This window comes from Pimephales promelas, chromosome 6, assembly GCF_988280905.1.
Source record: "Pimephales promelas chromosome 6, fPimPro1.hap1.1, whole genome shotgun sequence".
NCBI lineage: Eukaryota > Metazoa > Chordata > Actinopteri > Cypriniformes > Leuciscidae > Pimephales > Pimephales promelas.
This window is the reverse complement of record NC_142774.1, coordinates 12,587,253-12,607,732: the sequence shown is the minus strand read 5'-3', so window position 1 is coordinate 12,607,732 and position 20,480 is coordinate 12,587,253. Positions and strand designations below refer to the sequence as shown.

Below are 20,480 nucleotides of genomic sequence, written 5' to 3'. Positions count from 1 at the left end.
ACGTTTTTGTCTGTTGTATTATTAGGGTGTTTAAGTAAGTAGTATTTTTTGCAAATTATAGGAACATATTTAAAGAAATCGTACAAAGAACCGAGTCCAGAATGATTCTGAGGCCGTATTAATGTAAAAGCTGATATGATGTATCATTACTTTTATAAAGAACTGATTATTTGCAACAGCATAAATCAGTGAATTCGAGAAAAAAAAATTCCAAACACATTATGTTAGAAATGTCCCAGCAAACAAATTTAGGTTCTGGGAACGTTAGTTTTTGGTTCCCAGAACGTTCCTAGAACTTTCCCTTAAGGTTAAGGGAACGTTCCCGGAACATTTTCCTAATGTTATAAAAATGGAACCTAAAAATAACCTACATGGAACGTTCCTATAAGGTTTTTTTTTTTTTTTTTTTAAATATATATTCAGAACATAAAAAAGAACAGGAACGTACACGTAAGGCCTATCCTATATTGGATATTACCATCTAATAGTTTAAATCGCGGCAGGAGCTTCAGGTTGGTAGTCGATTTGTTGGGTTAAATTTTTTTAACATGCCGAGTTGTTTAATTGAACTCAATTACTGATTAAAAATTACTACATTGCTGGTTAAAAACAAACCTGAAACAGTTTTGAAAATACTTTTTTTTGCACTTTTTGTAGCTGTGTCTCAAACATATAGTCTGAGTCTCATATTTGTCTGCTATAAAGGGAAGTAGGAATCTACACCCTATACCTTGTGTGATCTATTAATAGTGTCAAGAGTGTTGTTGTCAAAAATATCAGGTGTGACATTAATAGAAAACATGGACTGTAAATTGAGCATGAATATATATTTTTCAGAATTACTTGCTATAACCCTCCTTTTATACAAGGTGAGGCTAGGCCTACTAATTATGTATATAGGTTATCCGTGACATATGGTCTGTAAAATGGTATAGAGTATTTGCTCTCGTGTTCTGAGGGCCCTCTTGGAGGGGTCACGAATAGAACACATATTCCCGCATGCTGATCGGTTACGTACCTATTGCCTGTAACACATAAATGTATCTTTTATTTTTAATATTTATTTTATAATCCAAAAGTGCATATGCTATCAGTCAGCAGTGGATGCAAATTAAGAGCTGCATGTGAAACTTTTTTTTTTTTTTTTTTTTTTTTTTTTGCAGTTTCACTAGTTGTGGCAGCTGTGGAAAAGTGATAGATCAGAACATGTGTCTGCTTGCAGACTGTGCTTGAGAGAAGATATATCTATGCTGTTGCCATATTACTTCCTCCACTGATAACAGTTGCCAGGGACGTGCACAGACATTTTGAGGGGGCAGGGGCTCAAGTGAAAAAAGTGCACTTCTCATTTCTTTTTTTAATAAAAAAGTATATATAATAACACAACTCTGGCTTTTTAAACAATTATTTAAAAAGTTAATTAATTTTATCTTCCTCAAACTCACGCAATTGTTTCATTTTCAAAAATGTTTACAAAATAATCAGTTCACACACAGAAACCATGGTCTCCTCATAGGTTTACAGAGAAGCAAAGGAACCATGCCACAATGTGCATGTTTTCTACGCTTCTAGTTTCAATCAAGTATATATTTGATACATCAGGGACTTAGTTTCACATTTGAGGGAGGACTGTATCATCCTCATCATTATAAAACCTTCAAAATCCACAATCCACATACTATCCTCCATCTGTTTGGATCTGTCACAATACCATTCCGCGCCTCGCGGTGGCACAATACTTATTCTTTCCACGTCAATCTGTGGACCAAGAAGACACACTGACATCCGGATTAAGAAACGACTGACAATTTAATCTTCATCGAATCAAATTGACAAGTATTTGAACGGGTCACCGTTGTCATTTGTGATATTTGAGTGGATATGAATTCGCTTGTGGGATACGGGGTATCATCCGAGTCAGAGGATGAAGAGAATGGAGAAGACTATCAAAAGGAGTAAGTCATTTATAATTCACTTTACAAATACATTATCCATACTTTTTAAATTAGTATAGGTGTTTTTCCATTTTAAAAAAGCCAAAGTGTGTAGAGTAGCATCTTTCCACCGTTGAAAAATAAAAATCGTCATCATTTAGCCTAACACGTAGGTGCAAAAAAATTATATATATTTAATGTACATTGTGTACTTTTAAAGAAAGTGAGGGGTTTTGAAAGACTAAGGATGAAAAATTTACAGATTTTTTTTTTTTTTGTGCAAAGTCAAACTACACATAAACTGAGAAGTGAGCATGTTTGACAGAATGGTCACCATTCACATGAATAAAGAGAAGGATCAAGTATCACTTTTTAAAATAATCATCTTTAATTATTCCTGCTTAGGTCCTTCAAAAAGACGGATTGTGCTGTAAAGGAGGCAAAAAGCCGTAATTTCCTGTTGGAGTCGGAATCGCCTTCCAGTGAGTCTGAATCTGGTCCTGAGAACGAGGAACAAGAGGAGGCACCTCCTGCCAAACGCTCCTTTTCTGAGTCTTTGCTGACCCCGTCCCTCCGTCCTCAGACTCACAAGCTCCCGCCACCACCTCTGGGAGGCTCCAGCTCAGGTGGAGCACTTACAGGCAGTAGTGTGTTTGCTAACCCCTTCAAAGTAATGGCTGAGGAAAGACTGAATGTCCTGCAAAAACACGTACCTCTTACTTTACAAGCTCGCCCCACTCAGATCGGCGGTAAGCGCATTTGTGTGGCCTACAGGAAGGATGGTCGCTGCCGCTTTGGAAGCCGCTGCAAGTTCGCACATGACAGCGATCTGCAGAGTAACTGTGTGGTCACCTCGGCTAATGGACCAAAAGACGATGATAATGTTGCAGGTTCACATAATAGTGATCCGCTGGCTTCTTGTGTGGAAGAGACAGACCCAGACGGAGAGAAAGACAATGAACAGCGAAAGAAAAGAAGAGTGGGAGTAAACGATTCTCTCATTCCACCAAAACGTGCACTTAAGCAGTATGCCAGACTATCAAACCCCTAAAAGACATTATAATGCTGCTCACTGGGCAACAACTCACTTTTATGTGAAAATCAGTCGTGATGCTGTGTGTTATATTTATTGAATTATTATGCTACTAATAACAGTCTGTTTACATCAGTCTGTTAAACATTTAAGACAGATGGTGATGTGGTCAATGCAAAAAGAGACTGTAACAAATATAAGAAATAGATGTCATTTATTCAGGTCTGTAGTTTCCAAAAAAAAACTTTTTATCTTACATTAGTTGAACTCTAAGGTTTTGAAGCAATACATTTAAATACGCATACATGTTTGTTGCCTTATGATTTTAAAAAATATTGAGTGTATATGGTTAATGTTCAAAATTCTTTCAAAGTTTTTCTTTTTCACTTGAGCTACTGTGGTTTATTTCTACTAGGGATGCACAATGTATTGGTGCATTATCTATTACTTGTGATAGAACATTCCCTCCCATAAAATTGGCATGAAGAAATTACGTTTACACTTACTATACATTCACAAGTTTGGAGTCAGTAAGATTTTTTTATGCGTGTGGAAAGGAAGTAGTATGTTTCATTCAGTAAGGATGCTTTAATTTGGTCAACAGTAACAGTAGACATTTATAAATAATGTTACAAAACTTGATATTTAAAATAAATGCTATTATTTTAAACTTAATCGTTAAAGAAATTATTACAGGTTCAAAAAAAAATTTCAACATTGATAATAACAAGTAATGTTTCTTGAGCAGCAAATCAGCATATCATAATGATTTCTGAAGGATCATGTGACACTGGAGACTGGAGTAATGATGCTGATCAGCTTTGCCATCATATTAATAAATGACATTTTAAAATATAAAAAATTGTGCTTATTATTTCACAATATTACTGTTATCACTGTACCAAATAAATGCAGCCTTGGTGAGCACGAGACTTCTTCAAAAACAAAACAAAAGATCTTACGACCCCAAACTATTATATGGTAGTGTATGTCAGGTAATATTGTATATTTAGTTTGTTTCCATCATATATGTTACCTTCATCATTATATTCTCGCTTAAAGTTAATCTCTAAAAATGCTAATAATGTATTAACACTGTTAAATGTAGTATTTAGCAAATTTCTAAATGGATACATTTTTTATTGCGATGCCTAGTGAAACAAATTCTTTGTTTTAAGGATTTAATTTTTAACTTTGGACAAAATAAAATTGAATTTTAACATGGATGGACCATAAAATGGCAACAATTATCATCTAGTCTGTAATATGGAAGCATCCCTAGTTTCTACAGTACCAATTCAAGCCACATGATGGCACAACTTTGCTTACACAATGGCTTTACTCACACAGACTACCATGAATTGAGTACTGCGAAAGCCTCTACAGCCATAAAACAACACGCATACACACAAAACAGATGTGGTTGTTGGAGGGAACTATAACTGTTTATATACAAAATGAACAATGACAACAACTCAAACACAGTCTCCCTGGTACAGACATCTCTACAAAGCTACCAAAAGTTAATGCGATTACATACAATATATTTATGACTCTATATATTTAACTTCAGGCCAAGTAGGAGGGTGACAAATAACAGTCATCTCACTCTCCTCCACATTACTCCAACTTCCTTCACTACATCAGAACACGCTGCATCTGGCCGTCGGAACTGTCCATCATGTTTTGCTCCTCCCCCTGCCCACCCGCCTCCCAAACCCCACCCCCATTTCCATTCTCATTAGTCCCATCTCCCTCCCAGACCACCTGTCTCGTCTCCGAAGGGGTATTGGAAGACTGGGGAGACGTAGATGAAGAGGAGACAGGATTACTCCCAAATCCCAAACCGCTCCGGCAGTCAGAGGGTGCCTCGGGCAGGCTTTGGGAGAGGAGGGGAGTATTGGGAACCGGGTTGTGGCTTGGGAGACTAGGGAGGGTCTGGTTTTGATGTTGCTGGGTGGTCTGAAGAGGCATCTGCTGTGCAACAGATACCATTGGGAGCTGCTGCTGAGGAAGCCCTCTGAAGGACATCTGAGACTGGGGGCTGTAGGACTGCACGGGCAACTGCTGGACCAAAGCAGCCTGCTGGGAGACGCTGGTAGCAGAGGAGTGAAGGGGGAGCTGCTGCGAGACGGGCGTAGAGATGAACTGTAGAGGCATCTGCAGAGCCTGTGTGGAGGTCTGCTGTGAAGGAGCGCTGTTCGCCTCTGTCGATGACATGGCCAGGGGTACCTGCATTGAGTGCAGCGGGTGATCCTGATCCACAACCATCACTGGACCCACGTGCGTCACCGGGGCCACCTGACCGGCTGGCGCAGCAGAGCTCCCCTGGGCCTCAGGGACCCCCTGCTCTGTCTGTATGGAGCCCGTGGAGGTCTCCAGCAGCGTGGTGACTCCGGCAGGAGTGGTGATGAGGGCTCCGGCGTTGGCGGCCAAGGCCTCGGCGATGAGCACCTCGGGGTGGCTCTTGGCTTTGTGAGCAACCACACTGTCCTTCTTTTCAAACTTCTTGCCACAGATGCTACAGGAGAACTGGTACGTGGCGTCTGCATCGTGCTTCTTCATGTGCCAGTTGAGGGAGGCCTTCTGACGGCAAGTAAAACCACAGATTTCACACCTAGGAAGGAGATGAGTGGGTGTAAAGATTTTTGATAGGTTCGCGACATGGAAGAGAGCAAATAATTCAAATTCTTACATTTATTCTATTGACATTAATAAAGCACATATATTTTTTTGTTTTAATTATATGTACATGTTTTTTTTTTGGAAAATTGTATGTTAAAGGTGACGCGTGTAGTTTTTTCAGTAAAAAAACATTTTTCCTGCTTAATATGCTGAGGGAATGATTAGGCACTGGTAGGTTTAAACATCTTGATGGAGCAACGTTGACTCAAGCGATTTAAGACGGTGTAAGGCAATGTAAGACAGAGTTCAATAAATCTGTCTGAAAGTCATTCTGTGTTCCTCCATTCATAAACATTTGGTGTAAAAACAATTTTCACTTTGCCAGCAAATTTCACAAATACTGTACAAAGAAACAGCAATTAAGACGTCGTCAAAATAAAGTGACTTTTTATTTGAAAAAAATGACATAGTATTTTCTTGTGATTTTTGAAAAATATTTTTTACAATATAGCAATATATCGTTTTACCAAAAATATCAAGAGATTGTACGTAATACCTTACCTAGGGCGAAAAAACACCCAATCTGGCAACACAAGACACCCGTGTCGCACCGCGGCGAGCGAGCAAGGAGGCGTTGTATGATCATTTAAACAGATTTTATGACGAGGTCGGTGAGAATGGGGAAAAATCGTACATTTCTGTGCAGACTTTGCGCGTCGAAAAAATAATTGTTGTCTGTGGTTGAAATATGAACTATGAACTGAACTAGTTCATTTTAAAATGTGTGAACTGAACTTTGAACTAGTTCATGTAGAATGTGAACAACTTTCCCAACACTGCTAAGGTGTTTTCACAACTGGGTCATTTAGGCATATTTGAACATGGCAATCACACTCGGACCACACCAAAACAATCGCTCCGAGATCCCCTGATTGTAACAGACGCAATCCGACCCAACGCCGAGCAGGAATCAAGGCTAATTTCGCATAAGTGTTTACGTGTCACGACAGCTACAGATAAAGCCACAATAAGCCCACAGAGCGAATGTGTCAAACCATTTTAATTGATGACACAGAGGAATGCAAATGTGAACTCTGACCAATGTGACTTGCATAAACACATTTTGGTACGCTTTAAAATGTTGCCTTGTGAAAGCGAACCGGATCAAGAAGAAAATGCAACATTGTAACAAATTAAAGGGATACTCCGTTTTTTTTTTTTTTTTTGGAAATAGGCTCATTTTACCACTCCCCCAGAGTTAAACAGTCGAGTTTTACTGTTTTCAAACCCATTCAGCCGATTTTCTGATATTTAGAAGAATATCAGTAACCAGACAGTTTCTGGTCTCATTGACTTCCATAGTAGGAAAAAATATATACTATGGAAGTCTATGAGACCAGAAACTGTTGGTTTACTGATATTCTTCTAAATATAAAAAAATCGGCTGAATACTTTTGAAAACGGTAAAACTCGACTGTTTAACTCTGGGGGAGTGGTAAAATGAGCCTATTTCCATAAAAATTGGAGTATCCCTTTAAGTCTCTCTTTCAGAACAAAGCAAACAATCTACAGGTCTGAAAACACAGTTAGCCTCCTCAATTGGAAAAGTAATAGTGTGCAGTAATGTGTAAGCAGCAGAGATATGACTTACTGTAGTGGCTTTTCTCCAGTGTGTATCATTCGATGCACAGCCAGGTTGTGAGAGCTCTTGAAGGCGCGAGCACAGAACTCACAGATATAGTCTCTCTGATCTGCAACACAGGCTGTACTTTAAAAAAGCCACCTTACCAAAGACCCTTCATTTCAAGCTTCAGATGTGTCTGTCTTACCTGTGTGGTGCTTGGCATGGCGTAGTAGTTGTTTCTGCAGCCGGAAGAGTCTTCCACAAGAAGGGTGAGGGCAGACGTATTTCTTCTTCATCAGGTGTTGATATTTAATGTGATGCTGCAGGGGAGAAAGACAACAGAAAGGTTTCAAGTCTAATTTCTGTGTTAGTAGGGGTGTAACGATTCATCTACTACATCGATGTGCCGATTTATATTCCTACGATCCAACTACATCGATCTGTGCTCTGCAAGTTGGCCTTCCGGATGACATATATCGATCTAACAGTTTGGTAATCAATCGATTTTATAGTAAATAACGGATTGGAATTAAGCAGGTCAGACTTTATATGGATGTTTTTTTAGCACTTTTAATGATAAAGGCGCTAAACGTTACTCTATTCAGTCTGCCTATCTGTGACATCATCACCACGCGCCAGCAGAAGCGCAAAGACAACAAAACATAGCATGGTGGATGGCAGAGGAGAAGCAAACGAGCGAGAAATTATCAAGTCACCATTGCGGTCCAGGGTGTGGAAACACTTTGGCTTTTGCAAAGACGGAGATGTTCAAAATAAGTCGCCCGCTGACTGTTTGGAGGATATGTAAAGAATTGGTTGCACTTTATTTAAATAAAATGTGAATAAATTTGCCATTAATTGTTGTTTACTTGTTTGTTTCAGCTGATTTCCTTACAAGAAACAACATGAATCTAGGAAACTTCAGCTGAACTGCCCAGTATCCAGGTATTTATTTCAGTCGCACTGGTTGAATTTTTGGCTAAAAAGTTACTGAATCGATTTCAAGTCACCGAATCGTTTCGGATCGTATCGTCTCGTTCTAAATGAACCAATATCGTCCTTGAATCGTATCGACAACCAAGAATCCTGATACGAATCGAATCATTGTTGAAACGAATCATTACACCTTTATGTGTTAGGTATCAGTCAGTGAGGGAACCGCTAGTTTGAGTTTGTACCTGTAAATAGCGTGGGTGGGCCAGAACTGTACCACATCCTTCCATTTCACAACGCACATACTGGACCGGTGGCTTTTTCCTGTGCAGAAGAACAAATGATTTTCAGTTAATGTAGGAAAGGAGTTAGTATTAATTAGGGCTGTCAAACGATTAATTGCGATTAATCGCATCCAAAATAAAAGTTTGTGTTTACATAATATATGTGGGTGCTCTGTGTATACTTATTTTATATATATAAATACTAGGGGTGAAAAAAAATCAATACAGTATAGTATCGCAATATTTTCTGTGGCAATACTGTATCGATACACGGCACCAAGTATCGATCTTTTTTTGCATATTTTGCATATAAAATGATCTGTTTTACTCTCCGGTTTTCTTCATTGGTTTCTCTATTTTTCACTGCTTGAGAGCATAGGTTGAATCCGAAATCGCACCCTAAACCCTCATTCCCTAAGTTAGTCCACTAATACTGTACACTTGAAGGAGTGAATGAAGCCGTTGAGCGTAAGCTGTAGGCTACACGTTTAGGCAGCACTTATGAGGGCATTTGACAAAACGGACATTTTGCTATAATTTGTGTGTGTAATGATTTGTTCAAGCCCGAAAGAGAACTCGATACTGACGCGCGTCTGTTCAGTGTGTGTGTGTGTGTGTGTGTGTATGTGTGTGTGTATAATGCAGGCAGGATTGAACGGATACTGCGTAATTGCATTAAAAGAAAAGTTTGTTCTGTGGATTGTGTGTGTGTGTGTGTGTAATACAGGCAGGATTGAACGGATACTGTGTAATTGCGTTAAAAAAAGTTTGTTCTTGCGTTACCGCGTGGGCAAGTGATGAAACCGGTGTTGCGACTGAACACGTAACACTGACTATCGTAGCAAGCCTGGAGATCAACATTCATGTGAGTGGTCTCCTATTCAGAGAATAATTACGTCCTGTGTCCTGAATGTTCAAGAACAAGTTTTTGCACTTCAGTTAATGTGTAGAAGATAATGTTTACAGAATTAAATGTGACATTTAATTAAAGTGAGTTGAGCAGTCTTATTTTGCTAATTTTTTGTGATGTCTTTGAATAATACGGGGAACATGAATCGCAATATATTGAGAATCGCAATAATATTAAATCGTGGCCCAATTATCACGATACTATCGAATCGTCACATTGTTGCCAATTCCCACCCCTAATAAATACACATATGCTTCGATATATTTAAGAAATATTTTCATGTATATACTGTCTATAGATATAATTTATATTATATATAAATATAAATATTTTATATATAAATAACATTTTTTTTCTTAAATATACATGCATGCATGTGTATTTTTATATATACAAAATAATTATACACAGTGCACCCACATATATTATGTAAACACAAACTTTTATTTTGGATGCGATTAGCCCTACTATTAATATTTTACTGGAATCTTTAGATTGCAAAGTAAATACAAAATAAATTGTGGCATGCTGCCAATTACCACAGAAAATAATTTTCAACCCATCTGTAAAAAGTAAAAGTAAACAGTGGCTGCGTCCGAAATCGCATACTATGTGAGTAGGTAGTACTATATTTAAATAAGAACGTACTTTGCGACCATCAAAAAATACGATCTATATAGTATGAATACGGGTAGTATGAATGAGTCCGGACGTACTACATGCGCCATGTGGTTGTCGCCTGACATATGCTGTCATAACAGTACGAAAATGTAAAGAGCCCATTCCAGGGACTGCTTTGCGCTGTCTTTAGTTCTGCTTTCTGTTTTTATCTGCGTTTTTACGTCGTCCGAGCCGACAATCAAGAGGTGTCGGTCAGCTGCTCGCAGATCACGCCTTTTGTGGAATTTCTCAAATAACATTTATTTACCTAATAAATTTAACCTCATAAAACACACACGACACAACCCCTATGAACAATGACAGATGTTATTTATTGGCAAGGAAAAAGCTATTTATTTGCTTGTGATATCACCTTCGTTAAATAAACATGAATGAATCAATAGAGATACGTATGCGTGTTTGTGTTTATCTCCTAACGTTACAGCCGCGTCTCCGGTTTTCAAATATAACGACAACAACTTTTCTCCCGTGGCATCATGGGATAGTAAAGTGTCCATCGTATGCACATCTTCAGAATCTCGCCGGAAGTAGTAGGTCATCCTTTTCGCCTACTGTTTTTCGAATTCTATGATTTCGGACATACTACTCTGCTCGCATACTGTTTTTCCTACTATATAGTAGGGAAATATTCTATTTCGGACGCAGCTAGTGTTTACTGTAATGCACTTGATTGTACAGAAATTGAATGGATATTCAAAATATACAGTTATTCAAATTTTTAGAGACTATAGCAACAATCAGGATTACCACACTTCGTGACCAATAAATTGATATATTTCCATGATTTTTCTATTGGCTTGTGACAGAACAATGTTTTTTACACTCAAATACAGTGTTGAACTGAAAATGACTAGAAAAATTTCTATTGACTAGAATTCTATATCTATTACTTTTCCATGATCTGTTATAATTTTAGTAATTATAATTTCTATGACTTTTTGGAAATCAACACTTGAAATTGCCTTTTCGTTTTTTTTTTTTGTTTTTTGTTTTTAAAGGATATTACTTGTGGAAATTTAATCCACACTTTATTTACTTATTTTAATTTTATTTATTTATTTTAATAGCTTTGCTCAAACAAGCAGACATTACAACAAAAATCAATAATACATACACATCTACAAACACCTTTTATTATGCTTCCCTAACAGACATTATACTGACTATAAGTAACTTTGCAACTACAAATCATTCAACTAACCATAAGCCTAACATAACAGTCTACTAGTGAGAGATAGTTGAGATGTAGTTGCAAATTTACCTAAAGTTAGTAGAATGTCTAAAGTGGACCAACAAAATGAATTGTAAGCATATTTATTCTTGCAAATCTATATTTTAATTAAAAAAGATGGTTACTGCTCTACTCCTGTTTTACAGCAATTTTCAAAGCATTGAATGTGAGATGCTTTGTTACCTTCTCTTAGGAAGACGGGGACTTTTATCATCTTTCCTTCTCCGCCCTCTTCTAAGACAAAAAACCTGACAGTTAATATTTATTTACCATTCACATATCAGTTGTTTGCAGAAGTGCTTTTCTTATGTCCACTTATATTTTCATCACATATATATGAAACGACGTTACTGACTCACTTCCTAGGCGGCTCAGCACCTTCCTCAACTTCAGCACTGGTCTGCACATCTGTGCTCTCCCCTCCCTCAGTTTTGATCTCTGTCTCTAACTCTGTTGCGGTCTCCTGCCCTGTAGCCTTGTCTTTCTTCTCCGTCAGTCTGGTGGGGGGTCTGCGCCGTACCTTAAGAAAATCTCTACACACCAGGACAGAAATGGAGAGAGGGCATAGGAGACGAGACCTTCATCATACAGAAGCTGAAAACAAACATGCACCTCTCATACTTAGGATCATAGCTCTCGTCATTCAGGTCATCTCTAAAAGGGACGTCTTCATCGCTACTGATAACATCCTCTTCATCACTGCTGAACAAACAAACATGAGCATCAAGCAATAATTAATTGCACACAAACCAAATGCACGACTAAAATCAGATTTGGCTAATGCTGTAAATTGTCATTTTCAAGTTGTTTGTCATTACTGGATAATGATTTTTCAAAATTTCTTTTATACATTTTAGATACATTCAGCTCCCCCAAAAAGCAATTCCAGCTAATTAAATGTTTTCTAACCGAGCATGACAAGAAAAGGTTTAGCAATTGTCTTTACCGTGACCTTTTTAATAATTCAACGACTTTTTATTTTACTTATATTTACAGGTTTTCCATGATAGTTCCATGACAACTTTGTTTTATCATTGACTGATTACAGTAATCATGCTATAACAAAACATTTATCAAATGAAACTATAAGTGTTTCCAAGAGGTTATCGTAAACACTTAATTGTCATTTGTCAAATCCAGATGTCTACAATCAGTATACAGGTACAACATTACCTCTGTGAATTGGGTAGGTAGTTTTGGTCTTTAGGATCATCCACAAATGCATACTCTTCCTCTTCCACAACTTCTTCATCATCCTCTTCTTTTTTCTCCACACTAAAATATGGCAGTAACAAACAAAGGGCTTGTTACACCAGCACCAAAACAGTAGCAGCCATCAGTGTCCTCAAAGACCCCACAAAATGGCTTGACGAGCAGTTTTTAATAAAATCGCCAGTTGTGAATCATGCTGCGCTACTGGCATTTGCTAGTTGGAGGACGAGAATTTGGATATATTTGGTAATGAGTACATTTAAAAAATGTGGGCATATAAAAGCCACAAAACTTTGATTTCATGGGGTCTTTCATGAGAAAGTGTCCATGTGTTCTCATAATAAATGTGCAATCAATCACCTTGTTCCTGTCTTTTCGACTGCTTTATTGGCCTCCACTGCAAGCAAAATTGGCAACCATTATAGTAAGTCAGTAGGTTTTGTAGTCAGTATTCAGTCAAGAAGTTGTAGTGGACCCATGTTCAGTATACTACATTTAAAAGCTCAGCAGCGTACCATAATCAATGTCCATTTCTGGCTCAATTTTAAACACAGTCCTAGGCGAGCCCCGGCAGGTGTGGGCCCCTGAGCGCACCTGCACCCGTTTGCCGCGGGCCGCTGTAAGAGAACACAGTCACATGAAGCAGAATCAGATCATATCCCAAGGCAAGCTGTTTTACCATTTCTTCCAAGTTAAAACTAACTAGTATCTATTTTACCATGATTTGTTCTTTTTAAATTACTAGTAGGTTGTATGATACTAGTAAATAGTATCCACTCAATACATATTCATTATATATTAGCATTCCTTTGCTATTAGTCAGTAACCCAATAATGACTAGCTCTCTGACTGCTTATTGCAATTTTTTGCCAATGAATTCTATGGCGATATGCTAACAATGAGCAATAGATTTGATATAGAATGTATTAATCTTTGTTGACAACAGTAGTTAATAAAAACACAACTGCTCATTGTCAGTTCATTTTAGCTCAGGTCCATTAGATTATATTAACAGATACAAGATTGGATTTAGTAATGTATTAGTAAATGTTGAAACGAATTAAATAAGATTAAAAAATGCTTGAGAAGTATTTTTAATGGTTAGGTCATGTTAACTATAGTAGTTGCTAATGTTAACAATATGGAACCTTACTGTAGTTACCAGACATATCAGATAACTATTCAAATCCTACTAGTTGGTATTCCAATTGTAGCTGGCATCTATTCCAGAATTACAAGTACTAATTGCATACTTATACCAATTACCTATTTATTAGACACTAGTTTGTGTTCCAATTATAACTAGTAACCCAGCAAACACAGAACGTTACCCTAACGTTCAAGAATGGTCCCATGAAGTTATATTTTTGGGAACCAAACAAGAACGTTAATAGGAACATTCCAACTAGGTTATTTTAGGTTCCATTTTTATAACGCAAGGAGAATGTTCCTGGAACGTTCCCTTAACCTTAAGGGAAAGTTCTAGGAACGTTCTGGGAACCAAAAACTAACGTTCCCAGAACCTAAATTTGTTTGCTGGGAACATGTTTAATCTTACTAGTATGGTTTACAGCAGCTATTCTTTCTGACTAGTCAATGGTTACAAGTTATTGTAACTAGTACTAGAACCTAAAAGTAAACTAGCAAAACCAGAACACAAAACTAGTCGAAAGAAAGTGAATTATTTATGTCTGAGTCACAGATCTCTATAGAATTTAATGGCAAAATAAAGATTTTTTTAACAATAACAATTAAATTTAACGTTTTTAAAAATCACATTTAACATCTAATGAATATGTAACAGAGACTAGTCACTTTTGGATTACAACAAGATTTATGGAATAATCATACAACGGCTGGCCATACAGCCTCCTTTAGATACTCATTAACAAAATAAATATTATTTAAAGTACCTCGATTAACCAGCGCATCCTTGTTTCCTTCCAACCTGTCATAAGACGGAGAAACATGCTGTTTTATTTATTATGTCTCATCTTACACATTCTCCTTCCCAGTGTCAAAGATTAGGCGTGCGTGATTTATTTTGCCCAACTACTCTCTCAGAAACACAGCTACTTTCACTAGTGTAAATGTAAACACTGCAGTCTGCCAGCATTACGCCTAAACGTGTGAAAGGAGCACAGCAATGCCATGCATTACTATTAGGATATTCACAAGCGAGGCCCTGCAATTACCCTAAGACACATCACATATATTACAGACTGAAACGTACTCATCCGGCAGGACGTACTCGACGCCGCTCTCTCTAGCCGCATCAAATGAACCTGCAGCGGCAACTGCGCTCTTCCTGCGCCGCGGGCATTTCGCTTTTCGCCGGCGATTTGCCGCTGCCTCGCGTGATACTTCATCCCGGTCCTCCCCGATATCACTCTGCCTCCACACGGGAATCGTTCGCGTTGACCTGTCCCGTAAAACCCGTCCGGAACCCGCCTGGCTCGTCGCAGCTCCGTTTGTTTCGGGTGGGCAAGTCCCTTCGGTCGCTAAGCACCCTTCCTCGCGTCCTCCAGACGCCCTGCACGGGCTGGATCCAGTACTCTGCCCCGCGGATTTCTCCATGGCCGTCTCACTCTCCTCCACCTCTTTGTTGTTCGGGAGTTGCGGCTCCATCTCCACTAAAGTTGTTTTTCTCACTTCTGGAGTTCTCAATAATTCTCAACAAATTGAAACATAGCTTGAAATAAACAGGAGGCATAAAATATGAAAAATGTTGGATTGCTAACGGCCCTGATCCGATTGTCAAACATATTTCACTGGACGCTCTTACGCCTCTTTGCAAGTTTTGTGCAAAATTGTAAGTCAGATAAATCGAAAATTTAGCATATCATCTCTATAATAACTGTGCAAAATTCATTTTAAAGACCCAGACCCTATTTTAAGTTCTTAAAGCTATAGTAAGCCACGCTGTTAGCAGGGCCCACTACGGTTGCTCTTTGTTGCGTCTCCTTTAAGTGGAGCTGAAGCCGAAGACGAGCTCAGCAGCGACACGCAGCGCTACGGCTGTACGTGAGCCAGTTTTTACTGACCTACAAAAGTTACTTGGTGAAATACAAATAACCGACGTCGTTCCAGATGTACTTTAAATTGAAGAATATGGCGTAGTAGGAGCATCTCAAAGCATAGAAAAGAGAATCGCAGTCAGCTTTCAGGTTGTTGTCCTGTAACATGAATAAAAACGTATGCATGATGTAAAAGTATGGCTCGTTGTTTTTTTTTTCTGTTGAAAAGATAGAACATTTAAATAAAACCAGATTTTTTCCCCACAGAAACAAATCCATACACGTGTAATTCATTTATCAGTTTTATCTGTATTACAACTAACACAATTGAGCTATTTTCTTACATGAATAAACTTTTACTATGGCTTTAATCATTTTGGACTTTTTTCCTGCTTTTCAAATGCATTTGTCCGTATTTTTATTGTCTTGTCTTTATTGTTTTACTTTATTATTTTACTGTATTGTCTTCTTGTCCCACTCCCAGAGGACCAGACCCAGACATTCAATCTCATAATCGTGCCCTTAATAATCTTTTCTCCAAAAGTTATTGTCTTGTTGCCTCTTGTACCATGAAACATCAATTTCATTTCCAAGCTAGTTTTATGTTTTTAGAAAAATATATAAGGCTGAGTTGAAATAGTGAAAGGCTACATGGCATTTTACATCATTTTGCTGGGCACTGCAGAACAAAGGCCATGTCTCACAAACTACAAGGTTTTATGTAATTGTGTATGTCGTTTTCAAACACAAAACGGTCTTAAACTTTGATTAAAGAAACTAAATGTGACCCTACCCGGTCCCTTAGGACCGTCAAGCTCCACCCATCATCTCTGCAGTGCGCGAGTGAGCAGCTGCTGATCTTGCAGTGGCGTCTTGTCTCCTGTAGATGGCAGTCTACACCATATAACCTTTACTGTCTATGCATATAACCCATCCGGTGAAGCAAGACTAGCAAGTTTAATTTGAGTAAACGAAACTGTCCTTTTGACAAGAAAAACGAAACCCAGTTTAAAGCTAAACTTGCAAGATGGGCTCTTCATTTAGAAGTAGTTGTAACTTAATTTTGCATCCATTTAAGAAAAAACCGTTTATACTAACTTAATGCATTGTAAAGAAAAAATCTAAAGTAACTTTAGTTGTTTAATGACAATCGAGTGTTTTCTTTGTGTGATTTACGCCTTATTCACGGCAGCGCCATCTTTGATTTTTAATGAGAATGAAAGCGAGGCTGTGAGGGATAGACTTGCATCTCTTCAATGGGCTGTACTGTTATTTAATGTGTTTTCGGATGGTTCTGCTCATGAAACACTGGAAAAATATCTTTCCAAGAAATTACAGTTGACAAAAAACTCCCGACAATGTAAGTTGTGGAAAATTGTAAGTAATCTAGGAGCTTTATTCAGCTTTTTACAGCGGATGCCATTGGAAACACGGTAAGACTATCCCTCACAGCCTCACTTTCATACCTGTCATGGCGCTGCTCTGAATAAGGTCTATAGAGACAGTTTAGGGTAGGCTAGATACAGCTTGGTTTAAAGCAATAGCAAGGTGTATTTGGATGTTAGCTTAACACATGCAATAGCCTTGTTCGTGATTATCATACAAATAATAATAATTAAAATTTCATATTCATCTTTTACCTTTTTCATATTTTTAATGTTTACGAACAACATGACTTTCTCTATAGCTGTGCAGGAGACTTCTCGTAGACCATCAACAACGACAACCTCTAAGTCTTGGATCTCATCTTTCTCCACAAAACTACTGGTGGTTTCTATAATTGTTGCAGCTATTGTTGCAAGGATTCAGGTATGCATAAATCTCATATATTTCGTTCTTTTTTCTTTCACTCTTAGCTGATTATCTTTTACTTGCGGCTAAATTTATTATAATGTATATAAATCACTTCTAGATTTCCAAGCAACAAAAACTGGATTTTAATGCTATAGGTGAGGCTTACTAATATTCTTTTTGATATACATACATATATTACATTAATTAGCTATGTCAGGATGATGAATATTGTTAAAAAGGTTAAATATTGGTATGGTGTATTTTATTGTTGTTTTAAATAAATGTTTGTAGATTTAAATATATCCGTTTGAAAAAATGCTATCATTCTTGTTAATGTACAGAGTATCAGACAGGAGATCCGCTTCGCATTCTTCTGGTTGGAAAAACAGGAGTGGGGAAAAGTGCAACAGGCAACACTATACTGGGACAAAAGCTTTTTGAATCAGAGATATCCTCCTCCTCTGTGACTGGGCATTGTGAAAAGTTTCATGCTTTAATAAATGGCAGAAACGTGTCTGTCATTGACTCCCCGGGTCTGTTTGACACCAGCCTAACTAAAGATGAGGTCATTGACAGAATTAAACTCTGTATTCCACTCTCTGCTCCTGGTCCACATGTCTTCTTAGTTGTGATTCAGCTGGGCAGATTCACAGATGAAGAGGCAGAAGCTGTTAGAATCATTCAAGAAGTTTTTGGTGAGGAATCCTTCACTTACACCATGGCACTGTTTACTCATGGGGATCGTTTGGAGGACAACAACATTCACACATTTGTACGGAACAGTCCAAAACTGCTCAGATTCATCAGAACTTGCAGTGGACGATACCATGTGTTCAACAATAAAGTACAAAATCCCGAACAGGTCATTCATTTGCTCGACCAGATTGATAAAATGGTCACTGGAAATAGTGGACAGCATTACACCACTGAGATGCTTGAAAGGGCAGAGAGAGTAGTTGAGGAAAAGAAACAACGTACCCTAAAGGAGAGAGAGGAGCAAAGACAGAGGGATATTCAAGCTCTGAGGGCTCAACTTGAGGACGAGGCCTATGAAAAAGCATAAAAAAAGTTAAACAATTAATCTGACCAGCTGGCAAGAGACCAAGCTGAAATAGACCTTCCATTCATATTGCTTTAAAGGTGCCCTAAAATGTTTTTTAAAATTATTTTATAATGTTTTATAATGTCAAAGCACTGGCACTTACAATAAGCAAATTATTATTTTGAACATCTTCTGATGTGATCCATATGAAAACTGTTAAGTATAGTACTGAAAAAAAAAACTTTTTTAAAATCATGGTATTTCAAATATCATGATTTATAGTTAATTTTTAAAGTTTGCAAAGTTATTAAGAAATAGAACTAAAGAATGTGTGTTCAATGTACATTCCGATGATGTACATATTTTGTTCCTCTTTTTGTATCTGAGAAAAATGCAAATCCTTTATCAACTTTGTGTCTATGTGTCTGTCTATATATATCCCTCTCTCTATATATACCTTTTTTTACAGTTTTATTACATTTGCTATTGTTGTATAATGTTGCACAAAGATGTTGATAAATGTTTAAACTTTATGTGTCACAGGCTGGTTGCATTGGAGTAATGTTACCTGTCTAAATTACTCTATAGTTTACCGTAAATGGGGTAACGTAACGTTAACAGTTAGCTGCTAACGTTAGCTTATTTTACCGATGACAGTATGACAGATGACAGTGTGCAAACAACCAACTTTTGGATCCTGCACTTAAGCTTATAATTAGTTTTTTTTTTTATAAATATGTATTTAAAAGTTGCAGAATTTATTCATTTGGAGATTTCGAATCGTCAAAGATAGGCAGGCAATGCAAAACAAAATCTTACAAGTTATTGTTTAGCTTCAACAACACTTGTCTGTTTTTCCCCCCTCCGGTCTCGACTTGGTCTCGGTCTTGGTCTTGTCTTGGTCTCGATACCTTCTGATCTTGGTAGTGTCTTGGTCTCGGTTTAGGTGGTTTTGACCACAAGTTTACTAGATAACACTATATCTACACACTGCACCTTTAAGAGACATACATTAACTTTACGTTACCAGCACAACTTACCAGCAAATTCAGATAGCTTATACTTTTCAGCAGCTTTGATGAACGTAGTAGCCATTGACTGTAAAAAGTAGCTTAGTTTGCCAGTCGAACTTGTAACGTCATAGATAGATAGCTGTGGCTACTTGGCTGAAGAGGCAAATACACTGGCTGGCTCAGTCTCCTTTTACCCATATATGGATTGGCCAGAAGGTGGGCTGGGTTGTGATTTCCCAAAATTTTCAAAGATGGCGCCGCCCATACCCCTCATAAACGACCTCAAAACCATTCTTCAGAAAGTCTATGGGTGACGTCAAAGACGCTTTATCCACTTTTGTTTACAGTCTATTGTCGACACCTTTGTCATTGACAAAGGTGTCAAAGTAGTAGCTACTTTGTACTTTTGGTGAAAAAGAAACATAGCAAAGTTGAGTACTTTATTTTATTTTACTCAAGTAAGAGTACAGTAAAAGTACCACACTTTAAATTTACTCAAAAAAGTAGAAAAATATTGAAAAATCTACTCAAGTACTGTAACGAAAGTATTTTTAATTAGTTACTTTGTGAAAAGTCCCCAGAGAAGTCTTCCATTTTCCTGTAGATTTTCAAAGTATGGACAGTCTTATTATAGGGAGATGAGAGGGATCTTATATTGGAAAAAGCAAAACTTGGATCACTTGAGTGTCACATTGTCATTCCCTGTGTATATACCCTGTCTGTTTCAGTGTGTGCCATGGAGTCCTTTCATTTATCACGCAACTTCTGATGTCCTGTTTTCTTTGCTTCTTGTTTTTGTTTTCCTGTATATGTTGGATTGCCTTTGGATTTTGACCCTTGCTTGGACTGGTTTACGATTTTGGATTACCCTTTAAATAAACATCTGCTCTTGGATTTAACCCCTGTTTCCTGTGTGTGGATCGTGACACTGAGGCAGCTCAGTGAAAATGTCAATCATTTTATTGTACACCATAAGTTATTGTATCATGAAAACTGGTTTAAAAATAATATTTTTTCTTTAATGGATATGATGGACCGTTATTATGGTAATATTCTGATTTCAGGGTGTAACTGAAGCTGCAGCCATTACATCTAGCAATGGGGAGCTGGACGTCAAGCTCCACACATCATCTCTGCAGTGAGCAGC

General features: G+C 37.7%; 3 protein-coding genes and 1 long non-coding RNA gene across 10 annotated transcripts in view; 2 read left to right on the top strand and 2 right to left on the bottom strand.

The window, feature by feature from the left end:
* The window catches only part of LOC148978505 (uncharacterized), a 104,743-nt gene that overhangs the window by 4,792 nt on the left and 79,471 nt on the right, over positions 1-20,480 (bottom strand). The gene's annotated exons all lie outside the window — the stretch shown is intronic.
* Positions 1,737-3,269, top strand: LOC120492558 (uncharacterized). Its single transcript, XM_039690725.2, has 2 exons — positions 1,737-1,955; positions 2,340-3,269. Exons 1-2 carry the CDS (start codon positions 1,882-1,884, stop codon positions 2,983-2,985), a joined length of 720 nt encoding a protein of 239 aa, XP_039546659.2. The 5' UTR covers positions 1,737-1,881; the 3' UTR covers positions 2,986-3,269.
* Positions 3,165-15,472, bottom strand: zfp91 (ZFP91 zinc finger protein, atypical E3 ubiquitin ligase). Of its 7 annotated transcripts, none has more exons than XM_039690738.2 (12): positions 14,701-15,472; positions 14,381-14,415; positions 12,983-13,084; positions 12,828-12,864; positions 12,429-12,530; positions 11,868-11,957; positions 11,615-11,788; positions 11,439-11,486; positions 8,395-8,473; positions 7,422-7,536; positions 7,244-7,343; positions 3,165-5,584 (listed from the first exon to the last, which is right to left on the bottom strand). In XM_039690738.2, the coding sequence occupies exons 1-12, from the start codon at positions 15,093-15,095 to the stop codon at positions 4,606-4,608; spliced, it is 2,256 nt and encodes a 751-aa protein (XP_039546672.2). In that variant the 5' UTR covers positions 15,096-15,472; the 3' UTR covers positions 3,165-4,605. The 7 variants fall into 7 exon arrangements, with proteins under 7 accessions (XP_039546672.2, XP_039546660.2, XP_039546667.2 ...); XM_039690726.2 differs by having other exon boundaries at positions 11,439-11,489; positions 14,701-15,467; XM_039690733.2 differs by having other exon boundaries at positions 11,439-11,489; positions 11,868-11,954; positions 14,701-15,463.
* On the top strand, positions 16,406-20,232 carry LOC120459400 (GTPase IMAP family member 9-like). Its single transcript, XM_089132118.1, has 4 exons — positions 16,406-16,530; positions 17,172-17,293; positions 17,397-17,433; positions 17,620-20,232. The coding sequence occupies exons 1-4, from the start codon at positions 16,512-16,514 to the stop codon at positions 18,339-18,341; spliced, it is 900 nt and encodes a 299-aa protein (XP_088988244.1). The 5' UTR covers positions 16,406-16,511; the 3' UTR covers positions 18,342-20,232.

Coding starts and splice junctions, on each gene's coding strand:
- LOC120492558 (XM_039690725.2), top strand. CDS start 1,882: ATGAATTCGCTTGTGGGATACGGGGTATCATCCGAGTCAGAGGATGAA. Junction 1,956..2,339: donor GGAGAAGACTATCAAAAGGA/GTAAGTCATTTA, acceptor ATTCCTGCTTAG/GTCCTTCAAAAAGACGGATT.
- zfp91 (XM_039690726.2), bottom strand. CDS start 15,095: ATGGAGCCGCAACTCCCGAACAACAAAGAGGTGGAGGAGAGTGAGACG. Junction 7,344..7,421: donor CCATGCCAAGCACCACACAG/GTAAGACAGACA, acceptor CCTGTGTTGCAG/ATCAGAGAGACTATATCTGT. Junction 5,585..7,243: donor ACTGGAGAAAAGCCACTACA/GTAAGTCATATC, acceptor TCTCCTTCCTAG/GTGTGAAATCTGTGGTTTTA.
- LOC120459400 (XM_089132118.1), top strand. Junction 17,294..17,396: donor CTATTGTTGCAAGGATTCAG/GTATGCATAAAT, acceptor AATCACTTCTAG/ATTTCCAAGCAACAAAAACT. Junction 17,434..17,619: donor ACTGGATTTTAATGCTATAG/GTGAGGCTTACT, acceptor GTTAATGTACAG/AGTATCAGACAGGAGATCCG.